Raw genomic sequence first — 26,375 nt, 5'->3', positions numbered from 1 at the left:
CTCGCGCACAACATGTGGATTTTCTTACGCAGTTAAAGATTTCCAGTCAGTCCCTAATCCACAGATGACAAACTCTATCCCTCGACTCAAAAAACACTGCGGCTGTAAATGCAGCGGAGAGGAAAATCTACACACCACAATGTTGGCTTTGGTACTATACCAGATACTACATCGATTCATTTGGAAACTACTAAACAGCCGTTTTAAAAGTGTAGACGCTTTAAAAGTGAAGTCCGTTGTAAACTCACTAACAGAGTCTGATTCAAACCACTCACTCACAAGCGAGCTCAAGATTGACTGGTAAATCTTCTTGAATGATTCATTAAAAAGAATCAGTTCATGCGAGTCATTTGATATCGCATCTAGCATGGTGTTTGTTGCTGTGTGCAGGACGCATGTGCATCTATCATAAATGGTAACTAAAATTGTATTTTGTCACATTCACAACCATTATATTCACATACTGAAGCCCTGCAGCGCCGACAAATGATTCATGAGGCAAAAGTGCCAGAATGTTACTCAAATTTCAGCCAGGCCCGTCAAAGGTGTATTTTTAATTCGCCAAAGACTTGATTAATCAATCACTGCCATCCACGGAGACCTGCAACGAGGAGAAATGTAAAAGTAGTTCGCAAAACAGCCCATATCTCACAGAAACAGATTCAAAATTGCTCCAGGAGCAAAATAATGATCGGTTAGCGCAGGAAATGTAATGCATAACGTAACCATTTTGTCAACTTTGCCTTCAGACCACATTCACACTTCATAATTAAAACCTGACGGCCGCTGCTCGAGTTCAGGGTGTCTATCAGCGTCTGTTCAATCGCTCACTAATGGACTTCATTTGCATGTTGTGAGCAGACGAATATTTAAATAATGAGTTAGCGCTGCCCAAATATGTCATTTCCTCTCAGACGTCTGTAAGCAACAGACTGCAATCATATATATTAGTCTGGGAGCACAAAAGGTTTAACAAACGGTTTCAGCATGAATGGCCACATCCATTATGATCACTGTGCGTCCACATTTCCATACTGAAAAGCGCAATAACCATTTAGTTAGGGAATAGTCTTTTACAGCCAGAAAAGAATTTCACTAACTCTTGCTGTTAAAATACCTTGAGGGTTTCCACATAAACTTTACATTAGAGCATCGCCTGCTGTGCGCCGTTTCTTTTGGACAGATTTAACTTTGGTACCATCTTGAGACATACAGTATCTCACAGAAGTGAATACACACCTCACATTTTTGTAAATATTTAATTATATCTTTTCATGTGACAACACTGAAGAAATGACACTTTGCTACAATGTAAAGTAGTGAGTGTACAGCTTGTATAACAGTGTAAATTTGCTGTCCCCTCAAAATAACAGCCATTAATGTCTAAACCGCTGGCCACAAAAGTGAGTACACTCCTAAGTGAAAATGTCCAAATTGGGCCCAATTAGCCATTTTCTCTCCCCGGTGTCATGTGACTTGTTAGTGTTACAAGGTCTCAGGTGTAAATGGAGAGCAGGTGTGTTAAATTTGGTGTTATCGCTCTCATTCTCTCATACTAGTCACTGGAAGTTCAACATGGCACCTCATGGCAAAGAACTCTCTGAGGATCTGAAAAAAAGAATTGTTGCTCTACATAAAGATGGCGTAGGCTATAAGAAGATTGCCAAGACCCTGAAACTGAGCTGCAGCACGGTGGCCAAGACCATACAGCGGTTTAACAGGACAGGTTCCACTCAGAACAGGCCTCGCCATGGTCGACCAAAGAAGTTGAGTGCACGTGCTCAGCGTCATATCCAGAGGTTGTGTTTGGGAAATAGACGTATGAGGTCAGCCTGTCAGTGCTCAGACCATATGTCGCACACTGCATCAAATTGGTCTGCATGGCTGTTGTCCCAGAAGGAAGCCTCTTCTAAAGATGATGCACAAGTAAGCCCGCAAACAGTTTGCTGAAGACAAGCAGACTAAGGACATGGATTAGACGTTCTGATGAGACCAAGATAAACTTATTTGGTTCAGATGGTGTCAGATGGTGTGGCGACAACCAGGTGAGGAGTACAAAGACAAGTGTGTCTTGCCTGCACTGGGGAGCTACAGTTCATTGAGGGAACCATGAATGCCAACATGTACTGTGACATACTGAAGCAGGGAACATGATAACGACCCCAAACACACCTCCAAGATGACCAGTGCCTTGATCAGAGGTGGGTAGAGTACCCAAAAACTGTACTCAAGTAAAAGTAAAAGTACTTATAGAAATAGTTACTCAAGTAAAAGTAAAAGTAATAGTCTGAATAGTTACTTGAGTAAGAGTAAAAAAGTATCGGATAAAAAAAAAAACCTACAAGTAATTAGTTACTTTGGATCATATACTAAATATCTATAGTCTATTTTTTATTTAGATGTATAGATAAAATTTATGCAATGTGTACACACACACTGCCGTTCAAAAGATTTAGAATGTTTTTTTATTTATTTAATTTATTTCAGTGATGCAAATCAGAATTTTCATCAGCCTTTACGCCAGTCTTCAGTGTCACATAATCCTTCAGAAATCATTCCAGTATATTGATTTATTATCAATGTTGTTCTCTTTAGCTTTCTATTCATAAAATAATCCTGAACAAAATGTCACAGGTTCCAAAAAATATTAAGCAGCAAAACTGTTTCCTACACTTGTAATAAATCAATATATTAGAATGGTTTCTGAAGGATCATATGACTCTGAAAACTGGAGTAACAGCAGATGAAAATTCTGATTTGCATCACTGAATTAAATTATATATTAATTAGCCTATGTATTATATAGCCATGTATATCTGACACATGACCGCTTACTGAAATCTGAGCATAACGAAACAAATGCACATTGACGGATCTTCTTCCGTCTGTTCTGCAAAATGTAAACAAATGTATATTTCTGCAAGCATAAATATTGTGAAATATCAATATTAATTGTGTCTGGGCAAAGACATTCCTCCTGGAACAGGTCGTGCGCCGCTGCACAGAGCTAATGTGGGTTTGGTAGGTGTTCATTTCATACTTTGTGACCGCTTATTTAATGTATAAATTATACATTGTATTTAATGTACAAGTACAAGGTACAAGTACAACAAACTGGTAATCTCATAGTGGTATCGTGTAGCCTACTGTAATCGAATGTAGCCTATCTATACCTGTGGAACTGTAGACAGCACACGCGGTGTTCATCTAATAAAGATCTTCATAGCTAGCAAACAATAGCCTTTGCAGATTTGCTTTCAACTGACTGCAGATCCAAAGCCACATCTTCAAGGTTCTTGATGTTCTTAAACTTTCTATTACAACTCTGAGTGAGAACCGCTTCAGATGACTCAGCGTGTGCGGCAGGGAACTGAACGAATCATTCAAACGGATTTGCGAAGCAATTCACTGGTCTGCCAACTGGCCTTTGAACAGAACTGACTCAAAAGAATGAATCATTCGCGAATGGGCATCGCACATTGCCCAGAGAAAAGTAGACGGCGCGTTTGGAATACATCGAAGCATTTTTAACTTGTACTGCATTAAGATAAAGTAACGAGAGGAGCGTCGCCCACAGTAATGAAGTAAAAGTACCGTTTTTTAACTAAAAATGTACTTGAGTAAGAGTAAAAGTACCCATCTTTAAATATACTCTAAAAGTATTAGTTACCCAAAGAATTTACTCAAGTAAACGTAATTCGTTACTACCCACCTGTGGCCTTGCTAAAGAAGCTGAGGGTAAATGTGATGGACTGGCCAAGCATGTCTCCAGACCTAAACCCTATTGAGCATCTGTGGGGCATCCTCAAACGGAAGGTGGAGGAGCACAAGGTCTCTAACATCCACCAGCTCCGTGATGTCGTCATGGGGGAGTGGAAGAGGACTCCAGTGGCAACCTGTGAAGCTCTGGAGAACTCCATGACCAAGAGCGGTAAGGCAGTGCTGGAAAATAATGGTGGCCACACAAAATATTGACACTTTGGGCCCAATTTGGACATTTTCACTCAGGGGTGTACTCACTTTTGTGGCCAGCGGTTTAGACATTAATGGCTGTGTGTTAAGTTATTTTGAGGGGACAGCAAATTTACACTGTTATACAAGCTGTACACTCACTACTTTACATTGTAGCAAAGTGTCATTTCTTCAGTGTTGTTACATGAAAAGATATAATAAAATATTTACAAAAATGTGAAGGGTGTACTCACTACTGTGAGATACTGTATTATCCATAATCCACCCATCCTGAGCATGCATTCTAAGTCATATGTGAAGAAAAATCCTATATTTTTCTTTTACTAAACACTTAAACACACACAGCTAAGCACTACTAAACTAGTGTTAATGATCTGCCTAAACAGCAGCTGTTTTCAGACCGTGCTTAATTTTCATCCTCATATGAGAGTCTGGATGTTCCCAGCAAAAACAATACCTTAAAAGGCAAGAAAGCAACAAGAACCATCCAGTAACAGCATCATATTTCACAGTAGTTTTATGTAGATTTATGTACATTTCTATGTCACCCTACAACTAGAAAGATAAATACAGAAATGAAAAACGGCACAGCGATGCAAATCATAATGTTTCTAGCAATATCTTTAACTGCATTATAAAAGGACAACAAGATGAAAAACTGCAGTTAAACACTGAATAAATCACTGAATAATCAACCTTCAAGGTAAACAGAGAATTCAAAAACAGTCCAAAACTTACTGCATAATAAATACATTAAAAATATTTTTAAAGTGTGTGTGTGTGTGCAATATTATTATATAGTATAATATTATTTAATAATATATTATTTAATATTGTTGTTAATAATAATATATATATATTATCATTGTTGTTGTTGTAATCATTATTATTATTATTGTATTAAATAAATAATAATAAATGCCAAAACTGTATGTAGATAACATCTGGGCTGATTTTTTTTTTTTTTTTTTTTTTCAAAAATCGAAAAGTAAAATGAGTCAATTATATTTATTTATAAAATCATATCAATATGCAATATAGTGTCTACAGTCAAATTTTGGAAGTTGTTTCAAAGACAAATATCTGACAGCTGCAGGACAGTGACTAAACCTGTGACTAAAACATGACAGACCTAAAATAGGACATTATGATATACTGTATATTATGATCAGATAGATAGATAGACACACATATATATATGTACAGTATGTATATGTGTGAACCTCTATTGAGGCAGTTTTGTCTTCTCATTTTGAATATCTGGGGCACATTAGTGGATAAGTATGTGTCCGTTTGCTGACACAGAGGATCCAGGGCAGAAAAGGCATGTGTTAGATTGTATATTGACAGGTCTTCCTCTATTACCACAGTAGTAGCTCATAAGCACTGACTCCCAGCGATGAAAAGAGCTAGCTCGCAGGGTCTGGAGAGGCTAGGCATGCTGAAAGAATGAGGCCGCTCAGTGTGATGGAGAGTGAGAGCTCATCTGTGCAGCATAATTGTGTGCTGCTGACTGCCATGTGCTGCACTCCAAGTGTGACATTGTGCTGCGCGCCGCAAAAACATGGCCCATTGTGCGCCGCTACACAAGGCTGTCATACACACGCAATAGCCTTGTCGAGATCTGCCACTGTATCAAAAAGTATTATTATGTAAGTCATTCGCCTCCTGTTAGCAGGGTCATATACCGTTAACATGACACGTCCATTAGAACAAAACCCTAGAGCGAGACTCTGTACGCCATCCGTCCGTCTGAAACAGCCTCCGTTTTCTTGCTCAAGGGTCTGATGTGAGTAATCGTAAGCTGATTGGCCACAGCTCTGCTGGATCCAGTCACGGAGGGTTGAACGCGTGGATTTTCTGCTTTACAGATTGGATGGAAATGCGGATGGGATTAGGTGAATGAATGCTTGCAAGCTACATAAACCCTAATTGGACAAGCGGAGTATTTGGTATGATAACGATTCTTTCAATACACACACACACACAAGGTATACAGCTAAATTCATTTGCTCCTCAATGAATGTTTTTGAACGAGTCAGCTGTGTGAATAATTCAATGACTCACTCAGTCACTTGTTTTGTTCCTGAATGAATAAGCCGTTTGAACAAATCAGTTCAGTAAATGATTCAATCTCATAAACATAGTCACTTGTTATGATTATGAATGACTTGGTGTTTTGAGCAAACAACTGAGTCAATGATTCAGTGTTTTTGAATGAATTCAAATAACTCATTCTTAAAGACAATTCCAATTTCAATCACAAATAAATCAGTTCTTCTTAACAAATTGAATGAGTGAGGGATTCATATGACTCACTCATAAAAACAGTCACTTGTTTTGTTTGAATGAATCAATTCTTCAGAACAAATCAATAGGAATAATTCAATTGACTCACTCATGAATAGTCACTTGTTTCATTCCTGAATAAATCAGTGCTGTTGAACTAATTGAGTGCATGATTCAAAAGACTCAATCACAAAGACAATCATCTGTCCAATTCTGAATGAATCAGTGGTGTTGAACAAATCAACAGAGTGAATATTTAAACGACTCAACTCATGAAGTGTCACTTGTTTCATTCCTGAATAAATTAATGTTGAATAAATCAATTGAGTGAATGATTGAAAATACTCATTCACAAAGTTGATCACTTGTTCCACTCATGAATGAATGATTGAGTCATTCTGAATTGAACACAGAATCATTCAGTGTTGCTGAACTGAGTAAGTGACTCAAATGACTCACTCAAAAGGACAATCACTTGTTCAGTTCAGTAATGAATCACTGTAGTGGAACAAATCAATTTGAATGAATGATTCAATTCACTCATTTAAAGACCTACTGGTGCAATATAACCTGCAGAAAGAGTCAAATCACCACCACTAATGTGCAAAACGACAAGAGTTTTAAACGCTACAAGTGAATTTAGCCATCAAAACAATATAGAGCAGATATACATGTTTAAATTATTTTGTGAATCTCAGTTTATATTGCATTTAAATTTAAAAACCTGAGGCTGAAGTAGATAAATGACTAGCAATGATGCTAATCCAGGATCGTGTCCTACTTGTGTAAATCATGTTAGGATATTGGCATTACTACATATTAGACCTTTATTCCTCACTCTATGCTTCATTTGATTGCACTATGTAGATGTATGGTGGTGTTTTATGAGCAATTTACATTTAATACGGCGTCTGTCTTCGCACCCCAATTCACCCTCAGGGACCAATAAACTACGTCTATCCTTCTCCACAAGAAAATCCCTGCTAAAGTGCAGGCACTTATGCTACAGACACATCCGGAATAGAAAATCACGTCTGAAGGAATCCATCAGCACGCTGGCCGACAACTCACTGACCGCTCCGAAAGATCAGGATTAAGGCGTGTTTTTTCAACACTAATTAAACACGGGGAAATCAACAGCTTCTGTTTGTGCTTTCCTAGTAATTTGGGAAAAGAAGGGAAGGAAAATCCACAGAGGAGAGAGCTGAGACGACTGAGGCCGGAGAGATTAGAGAGACAGATTGGTGAAGGGTGCCTCGCCAGAGCCGCTGATAAAATCCCTCTACTAGTTGTGAGATGAAAGGAACCAAGATGGAACAACCTCGCAAAGTGGGAACAAGACTTAGATCAGGCCTGCAGAACGGATCCCGACATATCAGAGTACCTATGATGTGCAATGTGCACCGAGTGACACTGATACCCAACGGTGTAAAAGAAGGGTGCAAAACCAATGCATGTTGTTTGTCAAGCGTGCATCAATCACGGCTTAAAAGGAAATGTGAATTATTGATGCATCACACTGATCCCGTCGCATTACCGAATCTGTCAGCATGACACCAATTACTGTCTCAAGAGCCGAGATGCTGCGAAAAGAAACGCGTATCTCGATGTCGGCCTGGTTTGAGTGGTGATGTAGCATTTATGGATGAAGAAAGTGAGCGTGATGCAACTTTTTCTCCCTCGATGAATCTTGCACCACCAGGCAATAAAAGCGGTTCGCCGCAATAAGCGATTATATAAAGGCCATCTAGATTTGTATCAGTGTGCATTTCATGAGGCTTGGCATTGTAATATCCTCATGGCTGAAAAAATGATCCACAGCGCCATGATATTAATAACACGGTCGGCCAATATTAGCAATTACGTCTTGATGGATGAGTGTGTTATTGTAGGAGGCGACTGGGACCGGTGTGCCGGCAGAACCCGAAATCAAAAAGACCCAAAGTGTCGAACGTTTCCCTTTACTTATGTAAATCCTTCCAGACAAGCAACATCTCCCTCAATGGCTCAATTAACGGGCACGATTTTAAACAATGTTTCTGTAAAGACGCCGCTGTTCGATGCCTTTGTTGTTGGCGAGGGAAGCGCTGTTCTCCCTCAAGCTCTGGGGAAATATCTGAACTCCGCGTGAGTTTCGTCTCTGCGCTTTTATCGCTGATAAGAGGAAAAAAACAAAGCAAGAATTCAGCAGAGGATTGCGATGCGAGTGCTGTGCTCACCTTGCCTGGCTGTCGACCTCTCCTCCCTCGCTCTATGTCCCACCGAGGCTTTCAGACGGTCTGACAGGGGTGCGAATGGCTACATACCCCCACTAATGCGCTAAAACCCTCTGATAGAGTGGAGAATATGGACGCAGTAAGCTGAGAAATGAAATGAAAGACAGGGAAGCGAGCTTTGAAATGCCCATGTTACGCTAAGTCTGGCGTCCCTCCGGATCACGGCAGGGAGGCCGGTGGATGTTTCAGGATATTTAAAGACAGTTTAAAAGACATGCATGGAGTTCAAATTCATGAAAACACTTTCAGTCGCATTTGCATGATGAGACCAGGGCTGTTTTTGAACTCCAATTCAACTGCTGAATTTAAAATGATAGATAGATAGATAGATAGATAGATAGATAGATAGATAGATAGATAGATAGATAGATAGATAGATAGATAGATAGATAGATAGATAGATAGATAGATAGATAGATAGATAGATAGATAGATAGATAGATTTTGCGCAAGAGTGAATGCGCGATTGCTGCAGCTTGGACGAATCCTGGCCGACAGCAGAGAAAACACTGCTCAGATCTGACTTTGGGTTGAGAAAATTTTGGGCTCCTACGGCTCTGTCTCCACACTATATTTCTACCCATAATTTGTGGTAACATCATTATTCCCCCACACAAGCAGCTCCTCAATTTACAATCCAAGTGTGACTTACTTTATTACTTAACTTCTACAGCAACTCCTCAAGAGTCTGAGAAGAAAACTAACAATTTATGTTTTCATTTTTGACGTGGTATATCATAAAACAAACCTGTAGTTGATAAAAATAGTGCTAAACTATGCTGAGAAGTTTAACATGGTTAAACATTTTTAAATAATAACACTGCAATAACTTTGGAACTTTTGGAAATTAAAGATATAAATAAAAAATGTAAAAAGCAAATACACCTACTCTAAAAAACTAAAGAGGACTAAACTTAACTAAAAACATCAATGGAATTAAGAATACTTTCTAAATTCTAATTCAATTTCTTTCAGTTGAAATTTTCATTGCATTTCCAATTCAATTGTGACAGCAAGCAGGAAGTAGAATTAAAATCATCTGAAATTAAAAGAAATTCATTTAACTGTAAGAAGAGTATTCAGTAACAAGATAAAGATAAGTTTGTCAAGCCAAATTTTGAAGGTTTACACAATATTTTTTCAATAAAACTAAGAGTAATAAGAATAAGCAATTTAAAAATAAACAAACAAACAAACAAACAAACAGTCAGTTTGAATTAAGTAAACAATAAGTACCCTTAAAAATTAACGTTCTGTCAAAAAAGAATTCATAACTGCAATAAACTAATTTTAAAAGAGAAAGTGTGTCAGGACAAATTTTGGATGTTCACCGAATATTTTTTAAAATAAAAGTGAAAAGATAAAATAGTAATTCTAACAATACATAATTATAGATTAAAAAATAATAAAAAATAAATAGTCAATTTGAACAGAGGAAATAAACAGGAAGTAAAATAAAAAATGAAATTCAAAAGAAATTCATACAATTGCAATTTTTGAAAAGATAAAGCTAGTTTTGTCAAGCCAAATTTGGAATGTTCACTGATGTTTTTTTTTTTTGTTTTTTGTTTTTATAAAAGTGAAAAAAAGAACAAACAAATAAATAAATACATACATATTAACCAAAAAGAAAATAAAAAGAAAGAAAATTAGAGTGGAAAACTGTAATAACCTTGGTTCACTCCACCATTTTTTCAGCCCACAGTTTGGGGTTTGGGACAGGCATCATTATCCCTCTGGAACAATCTCCTCTTCTACTTGGTTTTGCATATCCTGAGTATCAGAATAATGGACAAATCCCCGGGTTCACAGCCGAGCTGACTCCTCTCTGCCAGGCCTTCAGCCCCCAACTCAACGCAGGCGTCACTATTCCTCACCACACAATCCGAGTGTGCAGGAATAACAGGCCTTATATATCTGGCCTGATTTCCATCGAACTTTTCTAACTCCAGAGCAAACAGCAGTTTAGCATGAGCCTCCAGAGAGACAGAATGAGCTCAGCGTCTCCGGCACACCTGCGCAGATCTGACAAGACGTCTCATTAGCCGCTCCACACAGCAGACGGACAGCGGCACGCGTTAATCACTTTACAAAGCAGTGGGCTGCAATTTAGTGTGCCGCTGACTACCACGCAGCTTGTTATTTCCTTCTCGATAGGTCATATTTTGCCATGTGCACCGGGTTGCTAGATGTTATAATTAGTCAGACTTAGGGAACTAGGCAAACAGAAGCTGGCGTTAGAAACCTAAAGATCCCCCCGGCTACGTAACGAGCGCTGAATATCTTCTGGATGGGATGGGTGAGATAGAGCGAGATTTCCTCTGGGAGAAGAGAGGAAGATGGAGCATTGGACTGGTTTCTGATGTTACATAACGCTAAACTGCAAACCTCACGTCTCTGCGACTTTAAGTGCGTGTTTACATGCTTGTGTGCGGATGCAGTCATGCACTCCAGCGCTTTTCACATGCATTGGTGTTTTAGTGCGCGTGTTTGTTACTCGCGCTGAAGTCTTACTGTGAGTCACTGGTGAACAGCATAATGGGTCTCTATACAGTCAAGAATCAAGGACCCTGAAGGGCTTTACAGACTCACTGAAGGCTGATGCATGCTGGGAAATGATCACAATGAAATGCACAACGTAATGTCAGTATGACTACATATGCAATAGAATACTAGATAATCGCGCTCTGCATAGAATAAACTATGTTTTAATGGTATGTGAAACGTAATAAACACTCAATCAATAAACATATTGGAAAGTAGTATGAAACATAGCTGTAAAATTGTTTTATAATATAATAAAAATTTAAATATCAGTTTACTCATTTATTCATTTAAATGAATAATAATTTACATAATTTTTAGTAATCCAATGAAAAAGTGAAATTTTATTTAACATTTTCTAATAATAATAATAATAGAATTGTAAAATAATTTTTTTTTTTTTGGCAGTCCACTGAAATGTTTTATGCAATTTTAAATGAAATTTAGAATTTAAATTATTAATTTAAAATAAGAAAATTCCATAACTTTTGGCAACCCAATAAAAAAAAGGAAAGAAAATAAATAAATAAACAGTAATTATTATTAATAATAATAATAATAATTAATTAATTTATTTACTGGTTTATTAATCTAAATTCACAATTTAAATTAATAATTATTATTTTCACAACTTTTGGCAGCCCAGTGAAAAAATTAATCCAAGGAAGAAAAAAAAAAAAGCTGAAAATAGCAGGTGTTATTGTTTCAAAGAACATGGACAGTGACATCTAGAGCATTGCATTGCGAGTAAAAAAAAAAGTACCCAGCACTGTTCTGGCAAACCTGACATTCTTTGCATAATTTGCATACCGTGAACAGTATGCATACAACCTACTGGTGAATTTAGTATGGTGCCATGCAAGTATGCTCTTAAGAACACCTCAGTATACTATTCTACGCTATTCAGCACCTCAGTATCCTCATTCCAGGGTTGATGGATCTTTCTCTCCAGACGATTTCTGCATGAGCCGTGTGGAATTTCAAGAGCGCTTCTTAAAAAGGGACGACAGAACTTTTGAATAAAAAAAAAAAATCTCCTTTGCGTGCGTCTATCCTGGTAATCCATAAGCCTGTGAAAGTTCTACATCAATCCATCAGGCATGAAAGGACGTCAGTGCTTTTGCCCTCCTCTGAGTCTCAGTTATGGATATAGAGAGACACAGAGGGACGTTTTATATCGACAGTGACCAAAAATCATTATCCTCTTTCCAAAAGCTCAACCAGGCAGAAACACTCAGAGCTTTTCTCCATCCAAGTCAAAATATAGCATGCAAAACATTAAACACCCCTCAAAAAACACATATGATTGTGAAATTGATTGTAACGAGATACAGGTGAAGACATTTATATATGCATACACACTTACCGCAGGTGAGCGCTCCATGATAAATCCAGCAGAGATCGTGCGACTAACACAACACACTCATGTGTGTGTGTGAGAGAGAGAGAGAGAGAGAGAGAGAGTGTGTGTGTGTGTGTGTGTGTATGTATGTCTAAACTGCCTTCACTGGCTCTCATCCATGACAAACCGCCAACAGTTCTGTTCCCTGACGTCTCTCCACAAGCAATGACAGCAGAGAGAGAGAGATGCTGCTTTCACACAGCTGCTGCAGCGGCTGATCTCTCTCTCTCTCTCCCTCTCTCCGGAGCTGGGCTCGAACTGAGCATGCTCAGAACACTAGGTACGATTACACCAGGAACTAGTGTTTCATAGACATGCACCATAACATCATACACGGAGGGTCTAAATATAACTTTTTATTTGCCAAGTGACAGGTAAACATTTTTCAACAATTAATGTTTCTTATTGATCATAAAAATGTCTTTTCAATAAATAAACAAATAAATAAATTTAGATTATTTTTCAGATTAAAAATAAATAAATAAAATAAATTTCAAATTATCTTATTTCATTGTTATTTACAAAAATGGTAACACTTTACAATAAGGTTCATTAGTTAACAACATTAGTAAACATGAACTAAGAATGAACAATACTTCTACAGCATTTATTAATCTTAGTTAACATTAATTTCAGCATTTACTAATGCATTATTAAAATCACAAGTTGTGTTTGTTAACGTTAGTTAATGCACTGTGAACTAACATGAATAAACAATGAACAACTGTATTTTCATAAACTAACATTAACAAAGATTAATAAATATTGTAATAAATGCATTATTCATTGTTTGTTCATGTTAGTTAATACATTAAATAATGTTAATAAATGACACCTTATTGTAAAGTGTTACCACAAAAATTAACTTTTTTATTTACCAGGTGCAAGGTAAATTACCACTTACTGGCCATGAAAATATATTCTGAAATATGTGAAAAATAAATACTACAGATCAATTATTTTTAAATGTATAATAAAAAAATATAATAAAATAAAATATTACTGAATTTGGTTATGATGATGGAATATAGGTGACGTACAACATTTTTGTTGTAAACTGGGAAAACTGAGAACAATTTCCAGCAATAAATCTATAAAAATAAAAAGGATTTATTGTTTTTCAAATATTTATTTAAATGATTCATTTTGTTTATATATATATATATATATATATATATATATATATATATATATATATATATATATATATATATATATATATATATATATATATATATATATATATATATATATATATATATATATATATATATATATATATATATATATATATATATATATATACACACACATACACACACAAAATTAACATGTTTTCATATTGGTGGACTAATGTAAAGAATTTTCAAGTTAAATTAGAAAAATTGAAGTAGTATTTTCTTGTAAAATGTACTCCAATAATCTTTATTTTACTTACAAAAACAAAAAGCCTTTTTTTTTTTATTTAAGTTACTAGACAGCCATTTTACTAACTCACCAAAGCCAAATTTGACTTATATTCTGTGTTTTGCGCCCTGTTTGCAGTGATTGCTGACTTAAGACGTCTCAGATCGACAACTGTCGATTTACAAGCCACTGTCGCACCCTGATATGAGCTGAGAACAGCACATGGGTTCGTTATTTAAATCAGCGTGTGTATTTGCATGTGTGTGTGTGTGTGTGTTTGCGCTGGCGGGTCTGACCTGCCCTGCTCCAGTTCTGCTGGTCCCACAGCACTGGCCCTGGGCTCAGTATGGAGCCTGTGAGCTAAAGCTGAACTCTCTGAAACTGGGTCACAGATTGATGACACAACCGGCACAGGCGACGAAACAGAACGAGAGTGAGAATCATGGGTAAATTCGAGAACAGCTCTCCAAACCCATGCGATGTGCCATTCAGACTCACTGTCAGTCAGCCGAGACGCTCGATTCTTCACATGCGAACATTCAGATGTTAACCGTGAACTTCTGAACGCTGGAGAGTTGTTTCTGCAGATGATGAGATGACAGCAGCACCTCCTATCTGGCTGCTCAATGAGCTGCAAACCCTCAGGCCTGTGGAATCCAATCCATTAAAGCGTGCGAGAGATGATATGTTTGTTGAAGGATGTTGATTATTTTGTTATCGTTGTTTACCCTGTTAGTCCATATGGCGTGAGACAGCAGATGCTTGTTTAGGAAGCAGGGTGTTTATGAGAAAGTTAAAAATTATTTTTGGCTGAAATGGAAAGCAAAAATTGTGGACAATAAAAATTATCATTTATATATATATATATATATATATATAGAGAGAGAGAGAGAGAGAGAGAGAGAAACAATGAAATTATATTATATTGAAATGTTAATTTTTTCTATTTTATACATATGTTTTTGTTGTTTACCTTGTTATACACACACAATATTTTTATAATTATTTATAGATGGATTTTTAAAATTTCAATTACATTTAGTTTCTTTAAATATAATAAATTCATAGATATAATAGTTGATTTAAGAAATAATATTATAATTCTTAAAGAGATGTTTTATTTCAATTACATAATACATAATATTTTAATTATTTAATTATTTTTAGAAATGTTTAATTATTTTTACAGATGTTATTATAAATAAATATATTAAATAAATTATTTATGTTAGAAATTCACTGAAAATCATTGATTTACTTCATTTATTATAAGTGTAATAACATATGAAATTATAATTATATTATGAATAGAAAATAGATGGCTTAGTTTATTATATATTTTACACACATTAAATACACATATAATATATATTGTTATAATTGTTACTTAATATATAAAATATTTATTATTATTATTATTATTATTATTATTTAATTTTTCTGAAAACACACCAAATTGCAGTGGGTTCAATTTGATATAGTAACATTGTGTTGCCATAGAAACAAACTCATTTCTGACTCCGAGAAATTAAAGTGATCACAGTGAAATTTCAGAGCCGTCATCTCATAATTACGGTAATCCACATGACACTGCAGTGGTACTTAAAAATAAATGCATAAATAACAAACTGCTATTTTACAAACACAATTATCAGCCACTGCCATGTCACAAAAGTTATCTCTACTGACACCACAAACATCAATCAACCATGTGAATCTGCAGCTGCCTAATCGTCAGGGATACCATTCACCTCATACACACACGTACACACACACACACAGCTGGCAGACTGAGATGGAGTGTAACAGGAGTCCAGACAGCCCACACACACTTACAGTAGTAAAACCTAATATTGTAATATTTCTACACCTCTGAACGTCTTTCACTCCTGTTTGAACTCAAGACAGATTCTCCGGTGGCGTTCAGTCAATCAGCCACACACACACACACACACACTCAAGCAGCATCTATCAGCTCCCTGCAGACGATATTACACAAGAAACGGCCCGCGGGGAAGGACGCTCGCCATCAGTTCAGCACTGATTCACCTCACTTTCACCCACGACAACTAGGGAACCTGCATGAGGTCACGACCTCTAGATAACTGATCTGAGACACGCTGACATCACCAACACAGGGTTATTAATTATGAGAAATTATGAATTATACTAGAAAAAAAGGATTTATCTTGCCCCCTTTGAATTAGTCAGTGCATTAGATAGATGTACTCCAGCATTCACAACGCAAAACTGACAAACTACAGAGTGAAAGACACTAGCAGATATTAGCCAATCATAACACAGGACATTTCCCGCTCTTTTTGAGTGATGAATTTACACAGTGACTTTTCTATTCATTTGTGATTGTAGGATAAGAATTGCTAACAAATATTCTGATTCGGCAATGAATCATTCAGATTCACTAAAAAAAGCGATGAATTCCCATTGTGTGTTTTCAATTCATTTGCGATTGTTAGATAAGGATTTTTGACAACCATTCAGACTGATTCGCTAATGTATCATTCATATTCACTGAATAAAGATTAACAACGACCATTTAGATTCAGACTGATTTGTTAATGATTTGCTGATTCATTTGTAATTACAGGATAAGGATTTTTGACAGCCATTCTGATTCAGACTGATTCAATGATAAATCATTCAGATTCACTGAAAAGAACCGATTTGGAGCAACAAATTCCCATTGTGAAGTTTCTATTCATTTGTGATTACTGGATAAAGATTTTTAACAACCATTTTGATTCATAATGATGAATCATGATGAATCAAAATGAATCATTCAGGTTCACTGAAAATAAACTAATTTTTGAGCATTGAATTCTCATTGTGAGTCTTCCACGTTTTTGTGATTGCTGGATAAGAATTTTTGACAACTCTGATTCAGATAGATTCACTAATGAATCATTTATATTCACTGGATAAAGACTTTAACAACCATTTAGATTCAGACTGATTCGCTACTGAATCATTCAGATTCGCTGAATAAAACCAACTTTGAGCAATGAATTCCCATTGTGATATTTCTATTCTTTTCTGATTGCTGGATAAGGATTTTTGACAATTCTGATTCAGATAGATTCACTAATGAATCACTCAGATTCACTGGACAAAGATTCTTAACCATTTAGATTCAGACAGATGCTCTAATGAATATTTCAGATTCACTGAAAAGAAAAAGTTTGAGCGATGAATTCCAATCGTGATGTTTCTTTTCATTTGTGATCTCTGAATAAGGATTTTTAACAACCATTTAGATTCAGACTGATGAACTAATGAATCATTCACTGAAGAAAGAAAAAAGTTTCTGAATACTGAATTCCCATTGTGACATTTCCATTCATTTGTAATTTTAACAACTACTCTGATTCCAACTAATTTGCTAATGAATCATTCAACTTCACTGAGAAGAACCAACTCAAAAGAACAGATTCACTAAAAAGAAATGGCTCAAAAGAACAATTCACTCACAAAATGGCTTGCAAGCTTGTTTTACAGTACACAAGCTTTTGAGAAGAGCAATATCTAGCTGGTGAAATATTTGAGAGAAACCAGAAAACTGCCTATAAAAAAAGTGAAAAATGTCTATTCACCAAAGAAATTTCCATGACTTTACCAGGCCTGGAAAACGCCACCATAATTCTAGGTTTTCTCTGACTGTGGTGAGTCTGTTTAAATATAGAGATCTTAAATATACAGCAGCAAAACTAGCATGATTAAATCCAAAGACCAACGAGAGAATGGAAAAATCATCACATAAAAACTAAATTAAGACTGAACTAATATCACAAGTGGACTTAAAAGCGACAGTTTGCCCAAAAATGGAAATCTTGTCACATTTCACTCTTTTCTTCCGAATCTCTCTTTTTTTTTCTTCCATGGAAAAAGATGATCATTTTAAATTTTTAAACAAGTAGGGTGTGCAAAACTTCGTCCTTTTTAATCATCTCTATACATGATGTAAACAGAAATCTCAGCCATTCAAACCCTGTAATACAGCAACAGTTGAAGTGGTTACTGCCCACACAAACACGTCAACAAATCCCTGTCCAGTCGTACTAGCTGTCAGACGGTCAGAGCTCATAAAACCGAGGGGTTAAGACAAACATACACACAACAACCGGATGTGCTCTCAAAAACAATCCTAATGATCCAAAGCCTCTGCTGTAGCGCATATTAACACATCTGTGTGCTGTATCTACAAATCCCAGTGCATAAACACCCAGCAGCCTGTTCATCACATCACACTGCTGCCATACAAACACACTCATTCATACTCAGATCATATGCATGCATTAAATAACAGATTGAGACTGAGAGAGTCTTACCTGCTCGGAAGACGATGCAGTCGAGGTGGACATGCAAAAGAGAGAAACACAGAGAGCAAACGTTTGGTTAGTGCACGAGTCCTGAGAGGAAGGACATCACATCAGCGCAACACTGCCCTCATCTGGACACGCAGCACACATGCAGATCTCACCGCAGTCATGTGACACCTTTACATCTACAAATACAGCTGACAATATGTGAAGAACATGAGGGGTGTTTTTCCATGCCAAAAAAATGCCCGCCATCATATTAGGGTGTTGCCAGGCTGTTGTTATGCAGTTATTAGGTCTCTATGATATTCTGGTTGTGGGTCCTTCAGTGCAAGTCTAAGTGATTTTTTGACTGTATAAATGCAAAGAAAGTCCAAAAGAAAATGGAATTTTGCACAACAATGGAAAATATATCCAGTCTTGATAAAGTCAGATAGACAGGCACAATTAGACAGACAGAACGACAGACATATTGTATTACATAATTAAATGCAGTATTCTGAAAAATTAAGTGAACCTATGATTCTGCACTTTTTCATATTTTGTTCACTGACTTGGAATCAAATTCAATTTGAAATGGGTTTAAACAAGGTAAAACAAACATTGCATTTTGAATTAATTGTAATGGTAGTAGAATTAAAGTGAATTCAAATTCAAAGAAACTCCAAAAGAAAAAAGTAATTTCGAACTACATAACATGTAAATTTAAAAATTTTATAACTTAAAATAAAAAAAGATTTATGTACATTAAACATTATATTAAACAAATGATTAAAAATGTAAATAATATTATACTTTTATAATATATATTAATATTTTTATTATTAATAATAATTATATATTTTAAATAATTGTATAATTTAAAAAAATGTTTTATTATATAATCAAAAATTCATCCAGACAAACTTTGAATGCTGTCCTGATAAAGACAGATATTACATACATAAATACAGTTTTAATTGTAATGCATTCTGGGGAATGAAGTGCCTACATGAAATCTGCACTTTATTATTTTGATTTTGAATTAAATTTAATTATGAATTAATTAAAATATGGTAAAACAGAATTGCATTTAGAGAATTGGCTAAACAAAGTAATAAAATTAGATTTATTCATAAGATATTTAATAAACACAAAGGAAGGGGGATTAATAGAATTTTGTAGGGTCTTGTTGGTCTCTTTTTGTTTTTCCCAATGGGATTAGGAGCCAAATAAAAAGATAAATGATGCCCTCTGCTGGTCAAATGCTGCTAACAGAGACGGATTTGATAGCAGTATATGTCAGACACTTTGCATACGTTCAAATCAACATTTACTTTCAAAAAGGCTGTAAAGCTGTATATATAGTATCTTTCCCTTGATTTTTATCGGTGTGGATGCAGTGCAGCATTTACAGTGTAACAGGCACATCTGTTCTTCCATGATTCATTTCTTGATAATAAATGAAAAACTATTTTTTTCTTCCTGATAGACATGAAGTTGACTTCAGAAATGTTGATGTGTGGTGATTTCCTGTGCCAAACAGGTGGAGTGGGACCTGCTTAGTCACGGCAGTGTAAAATCTGCTAAAAATGAGCCAACGTCCTCCTCCGCAGGTTTACTCAAAAATTACAGCACTTCTGCCAGTGATTTGTAAGACCCTCCTCCTGTGATTTATGAATCACACTCATCAGTTTCCACACGACACTCCTTCCATTCCATACAGCTTCACTGAATCGATTCAAATGAATCATTCTGAGAGTTTGAATCGTTTTATCTTTGTCAGCTGTACATAAAACGGTCGTTCCACAGACACACTCCTGTCAGAAATACAACACTCCTCCACAGATCCTGATGACACACACATTTCCCATCACACCCTGCAGACTGCGGAGAGAACAGCTGCTCAGGACACCGTTGAAATGTGCCAAACTAATCAAGCTAAATGAGCTGTGCGCTCGTAACACACAGCAATGCATGCAGGGAGAGAAACACCACAGAGACACATCCAGTGTTCAGTCTGGCACTGTTTGCTGGAGTCTTTCCATGAAAATGTCCTCGTCAATTTCATCATGTCATATTCATTAAGGTTTGCTCTCAATAAAATGGCATATAATTTTGTTGATATGTCTGTAGTTCAATGCACACAACACACACATATATACATATACATATATATACACATACATATAAAAATATAAAATTTAAAAGGTTTAAAATTAAAAAGTTATTTATTGGTAGCTTTAAAATTAATAAATAATTTATGTAAAACAATATTATATTATAATATATAGCAAAATATAATTATAACAGGAATAAATATAATTAATAATAATATATAAACTAATAATAATACAAACAATTTAATAAAATAATAAAAATATAATAGACAACGCAATTATAATACTGCATATATATATGTGTGTGTGTGTGTGCGTGTGTGTGCAATATTATAATTTATTGTATTATATAATTATATATAATGAAAATAATGAAATTAAATTGTTTAAACATTATTTGTTAAATGTGTAACATTACAACAACTGAATAAGAATAGTATGTAATAATAAAATAATATGTAGTAATAAATATAGTATAATGTAATAAAAAAGCAATAATAATTATAATATTTTTTACATTTTAGAATTTGAAATGAAAATGTTTTTCACTTTTAATATTTAAAACACACATTTAATAAAATAATTATATAATGAAAACAACACTATAATAACAATATTAGTCATTAATGATCATTTACTGACTTGATATATATATATATATATATATATATATATATATATATATATATATATATATAAATTTTATAAAAAAAAATAAATAAATAGTAAGGACACTGAAGTACAAGCTACTACTGTGAAGTGACACATCTCAGCATGCTTTAGAGTCTGATATAAATTTTTCATAGTTTTAAACCATTTTGGATATTGCTTTACATGCAGTATATTTTTAAAGCGTTCCTCTTTCGATGAGTGGATGAGGATGAGTGATGATTGGCTGCTGTGAGAACGCGTGTGACGCTTCCCGCCTCATCAAGAGTGTCACTCTAATCAGCATCAGCAAGGGCAAATCTATCTTTAGCATCCCACAATCCATACATCATGCTTTTCTGATGTGAGCCGGACATCTGAGCATACGATCACACAATGAATCACTTCATATGTTCAAAACGAAGCCGCACTCACACTGATCAAAGACTGTGAAAACAACACTTCCCCAGAATAACATTAATTGTGCGCAATAAGAGAAAGAAACATGCATTAAGAACCTAACACAGATTGCGACTCTCCTGTGAATTGGAAGTCATTTACTGACTCTTCTGTTCGTCTCAGAAGATTCACATGAATGCGTGTTTGCTGCAGGCTGTAATTCAGGGAGCCCTGGGCAGTTATAAGAAGATAAATGACTTTAACACAGCTGTATATTGCACATTATGCAACGCCTCTCCTCTCTGACATTTTACTGATTCCAGATTAGTTGAAATTAATAAACCAGTCATTAATGATTCAGACTTGCAGGACAGTGATGATTCGGAGAACTAGACTGCAACCAAAACCTCACAAGCTGCTTAACTAGACTGTATTTTAAGGCAGCGTATCTGCACTCCTGACAGGAAAGCCATTCCAGAAGAAACATTACGCCGATCTCAGGTGTATGATTCAAAAGCAGCACAATCCCAGAATGCATTGCTATGAAAGTTCACCCAAGATGGTATGTCTAATGTAAAAACGTGTGTATTTTAACGTGTTAGCTTAGCAACATGCTATTTTTAAAATCTACTGGAATCAATAATGAATTACTTGTACTGAATATAAGCATGTAGAGCGTCTCAGATCAGTTTCATTTTGGTTGCTAATTTAATAAGACAGATGCTTATTTCAGTATCACTTGCTATATATATATATATTTTTTTTTCCTTCATATTAGTTTTAGTAATTTCGTTGCATGTTTTTGCCATTTTCATGACATTTAGTTTGTCTGTTTATTTTTTATTGCTTTTGTATATATATATATATATATATATATATATATATATATATATATATAAATAATTACATTAATAAAATCTACAAAAAGCAATAAAAATAAACAGACAAACTAAATGTCATGAAAATGGCAAAAAACATGCAACGAAATTACTAAAACTAATATGAAAAAATTATATTATATATATATATATATATATATATATATATATATATATATATATATATACACACATACATACATACATACACACACACTGTGTATATATATATATATATATATATACACATATACACAGTGGGTACGGAAAGTATTCAAACCCCTTAAATTTTTCACTCTTTCTTATATTGCAGCCATTTGCTAAAATCATTTATTTTCTTTTTTTCCTCAATGTACACACAGCACCCCATATTGACAGAAAAACACAGAATTGTTGACATTTTGCAGATTTATTAAAAAGAAAAACTGAAATATCACATGGTCCTAAGTATTCAGACCCTTTGCTCAGTATTTAGTAGAAGCACCCTTTTGATCTAATACAGCCATGAGTCTTTTGGGAAAGATGCAACAAGTTTTTCACACCTGGATTTGGGGATCCTCTGCCATTCCTCCTTGCAGATCCTCTCCAGTTCTGTCAGGTTGGATGGTAAACGTTGGTGGACAGCCATTTTAGGACTCTCCAGAGATGCTCAATTGGGTTTAAGTCAGGGCTCTGGCTGGGCCATTCAAGAACAGTCACGGAGTTGTTGTGAAGCCACTCCTTCGTTATTTTAGCTGTGTGCTTAGGGTCATTGTCTTGTTGGAAGGTAAACCTTCGGCCCAGTCTGAGGTCCTGAGCACTCTGGAGAAGGTTTTCGTCCAGGATATCCCTGTACTTGGCCGCATTCATCTTTCCCTCGATTGCAACCAGTCGTCCTGTCCCTGCAGCTGAAAACACCCCACAGCATGATGCTGCCACCACCATGCTTCACTGTTGGGACTGTATTGACAGGTGATGAGCAGTGCCTGGTTTTCCACACATACCGCTTAGAATTAAGGCCAAAAAGTTCCATCTTGGTCTCATCAGACCAGAGAATCTTATTTCTCACCATCTTGGAGTCCTTCAGGTGTTTTTTAGGAGAGGCTCACTGAGGAGAGGCTTCCGTCGGGCCACTCTGCCATAAAGCCCCGACTGGTGGAGGGCTGCAGTGATGGTTGACTTTCTACAACTTTCTCCCATCTCCCGACTGCATCTCTGGAGCTCAGCCACAGTGATCTTTGGGTTCGTCTTTACCTCTCTCACCAAGGCTCTTCTCCCCCGATAGCTCAGTTTGGCCGGACGGCCAGCTCTAGGAAGGGTTCTGGTCGTCCCAAACGTCTTCCATTTAAGGATTATGGAACCTTAAGTGCAGCAGAAATTTTTTTGTAACCTTGGCCAGATCTGTGCCTTGCCACAATTCTGTCTCTGAGCTCTTCAGGCAGTTCCTTTGACCTCATGATTCTCATTTGCTCTGACATGCACTGTGAGCTGTAAGGTCTTATATAGACAGGTGTGTGGCTTTCCTAATCAAGTCCAATCAGTATAATCAAACACAGCTGGACTCAAATGAAGGTGTAGAACCATCTCAAGGATGATCAGAAGAAATGGACAGCACCTGAGTTAAATATATGAGTGTCACAGCAAAGGGTCTGAATACTTAGGACCATGTGATATTTCAGTTTTTCTTTTTTAATAAATCTGCAAAAATGTCAACAATTCTGTGTTTTTCTGTCAATATGGGGTGCTGTGTGTTCATTAATGAGGAAAAAAAAAAATGAACAAATGATTTTAGCAAATGGCTGCAATATAATAAAGAGTGAAAAATTTATTTTTTTTAATAATATTTTTTAATGATTTAATTTCAGTTAGTGATGATAACACTGGTAAATAGCAGACAGCAAGGCAGCTCACTAAGGTTTGGAACAGAGCTTTTGTCACACTGCATCTCACTCCCTTAAAAACACCCCAAAACTGCAGCAGTGACATATCTATCACTAGTTTCAACACCATGTGATTGAAAACAAACTAGTTGCATTGCAACACATCATGCACACAGTTTATCTCTCTGTCACGGTTGCATAACACAGTTAGCAGCAGATGAATGTACGTGTGAGTGAATAAGAAGCGGGACATGTTTCATTCCCGCGGCGGTGACACTACAGCGCTCAGATGCCGAGGGAGGTCAGCGCCGGGCGACGCGGTTAATATGAGCTCAGAGCAACCAAATGCAAATGCTGAATGATCTAGCTCATTTGCTCCATTGTGTGCGGATCTGCGGATTGCACGTCTTGTGAAACGTGGGCAGATTCCTGGAAAACCTAGAGCACAAAACAAATATTAATAACCATAACGCCTTTGTGTAATTGTTCTCATTCTCCTTTCAATCCATTCTTGGTTCTGAGATGCCGAATGAAATCGTGTCATTTCATAACTGATTCAATCTTTCATCCGACTGTTTTAACCGAGCGGTTACGGGAAATTGGAGCTAACTGTGGGTTTGCAGTAACAGCCGCTCGGTTATTACGGCGATAAAGTGGCTTAATCATAACACCGAGCGTCATTATTATCAGATTATGATTAGAGTATAATCATCTCTGATGACCATCCCCGTGGAAAGCTAAAATGATTATGTTGCATAAATATGTCTTATGTAAATCTGTTTATACAATTTATCAGATGATTTTATCTTGAACGTCTCTAATGTCACTTAAATGAGCATTCAGAGTGTTTTAATGCACAAAACAGACTTGCAAAACGGCCATGTAGTCAGAGACACGACCTGTTAGACCTAAACGTGTATCAAACCCATACTCCCCTTAATAATGTCAATGAAAAGCAGAAAAGTAGTCAAATAAATAAAAAGAATATAAAAAAGAAAAGAAAGAAAAATAAAATAAATAAATATATAAAGAGAAATGTAAAACAAAAATACAGAATAAAATATAAAAAAATTGAAAAAATAAAGTTAAAATTAAATAAAATACAAATAAAGAACTTAAAATAATTAAAATAAACAATAAAAAATAACGAATAAAGAACAAAGTAATAAATAAATAAAAAAAAGTAACAAAGTAATAAATAAATAAAGAAGAACTTAAAATAACAATTAAAAATTAAATAAAAATAATAGCAGCAGCTGAAGGGGAAGCAGCAGAAGAAAAAAAAAGGTCTGCAAACATGTTCTTGAAGGCTAAACATTGCTCTTCGCTGTGTTGTTTACAAAGGCAAAGCTTGTGTTGTGCTCTTACCTCATACACATGTGTTGACTAGTTAACAGTGTGTAAATGTGGGTGTGGATCGACCCAGTGCTCTGGGATTACAAACTTGGCTGGCGTGTTGAAAACAGCACGGCCTGCTCTTCAGCTCAAACACGTGGAGAGTAAAACAAGCATTTAGAGCATGAAATCTGAGAAACGGTTAAACGGATATAAAAACAACTTGCTACAAAGTTACTGTGAATCACTAATTAGTCATTTAACTGACAAACACACTAATGGTTCACTTATCACATACAAGTTCAGTGGAGTAACAAAAGTTTACGTGACTAAATCAAGGAAAGGCATGTCAAGATGGCCGATTAGTAACACTTAAATTAAATAGTAAGTTTACCTAATAAACCACACAGCAACAGTAGGACTTTCTGTTGTAATTTTACAGTTGTTAAAATAATATTACTACTACTAATAATAATAATAATAATGTTTGACAATAGTAATATTTCTTATTTTAACTAAGTAGTAGTAGTAGTAGCAATAATAATAATAGTAGTCATACTGATATATAAATCACAAACTTGTTGGAAATAAATCAATAAATAAACAAAAAATAAATAAATATATCTATATTTCTATCCACTGAATCGTTAAAATGTTATTTTGCATATCCGAATTTCAACCAACAAACTCTTATTTACCAGCCCAGATGTTTAACAGCCACGCTGCATGAACATTTTCACTATACTGTACATCAGCCTAAAACATTTGCTTTAGCTGTCTGCTATAAGTAAAGAGATGTGCGCTTCAGCCGGCCCTTCAGAGGAAAAGAATAATGTCTTCATCTCTCCCCAGGCTGTTATGTAAGACAGAGATCGCGAGTGTCGACTCCTTCACCAAACTACCTTGCATCAACCAATACAGGTGATAAAC

The 26,375-nt window shown here is 35.6% G+C and overlaps 1 protein-coding gene across 20 annotated transcripts in view; it reads right to left on the bottom strand.

Annotated features, from left to right (window-relative positions):
* Window positions 1-26,375, bottom strand: part of plekha5 (pleckstrin homology domain containing, family A member 5) — a 165,129-nt gene that overhangs the window by 87,216 nt on the left and 51,538 nt on the right. Inside the window, exon 4 of one of the 20 annotated variants that reach the window (XM_058773585.1) lies at window positions 3,507-5,832. The exons of 18 other annotated variants lie outside the window; for them this stretch is intronic. In XM_058773585.1, coding sequence (XP_058629568.1) covers window positions 5,568-5,832 — 265 coding nt within the window. In that variant the 3' untranslated portion in view covers window positions 3,507-5,567. Of the gene's footprint in view, window positions 1-3,506; window positions 5,833-17,452; window positions 18,237-26,375 lie in introns of those variants that run through there. One more of the 20 variants, XM_058773587.1, reaches the window with a different exon arrangement.

The sequence above is a fragment of the Onychostoma macrolepis genome, chromosome 04 (assembly GCF_012432095.1).
Source record: "Onychostoma macrolepis isolate SWU-2019 chromosome 04, ASM1243209v1, whole genome shotgun sequence".
Lineage (NCBI taxonomy): Eukaryota > Metazoa > Chordata > Actinopteri > Cypriniformes > Cyprinidae > Onychostoma > Onychostoma macrolepis.
The sequence above is the reverse complement of the archived record's forward strand: the minus strand, read 5'-3'. Positions and strand labels throughout refer to the sequence as shown.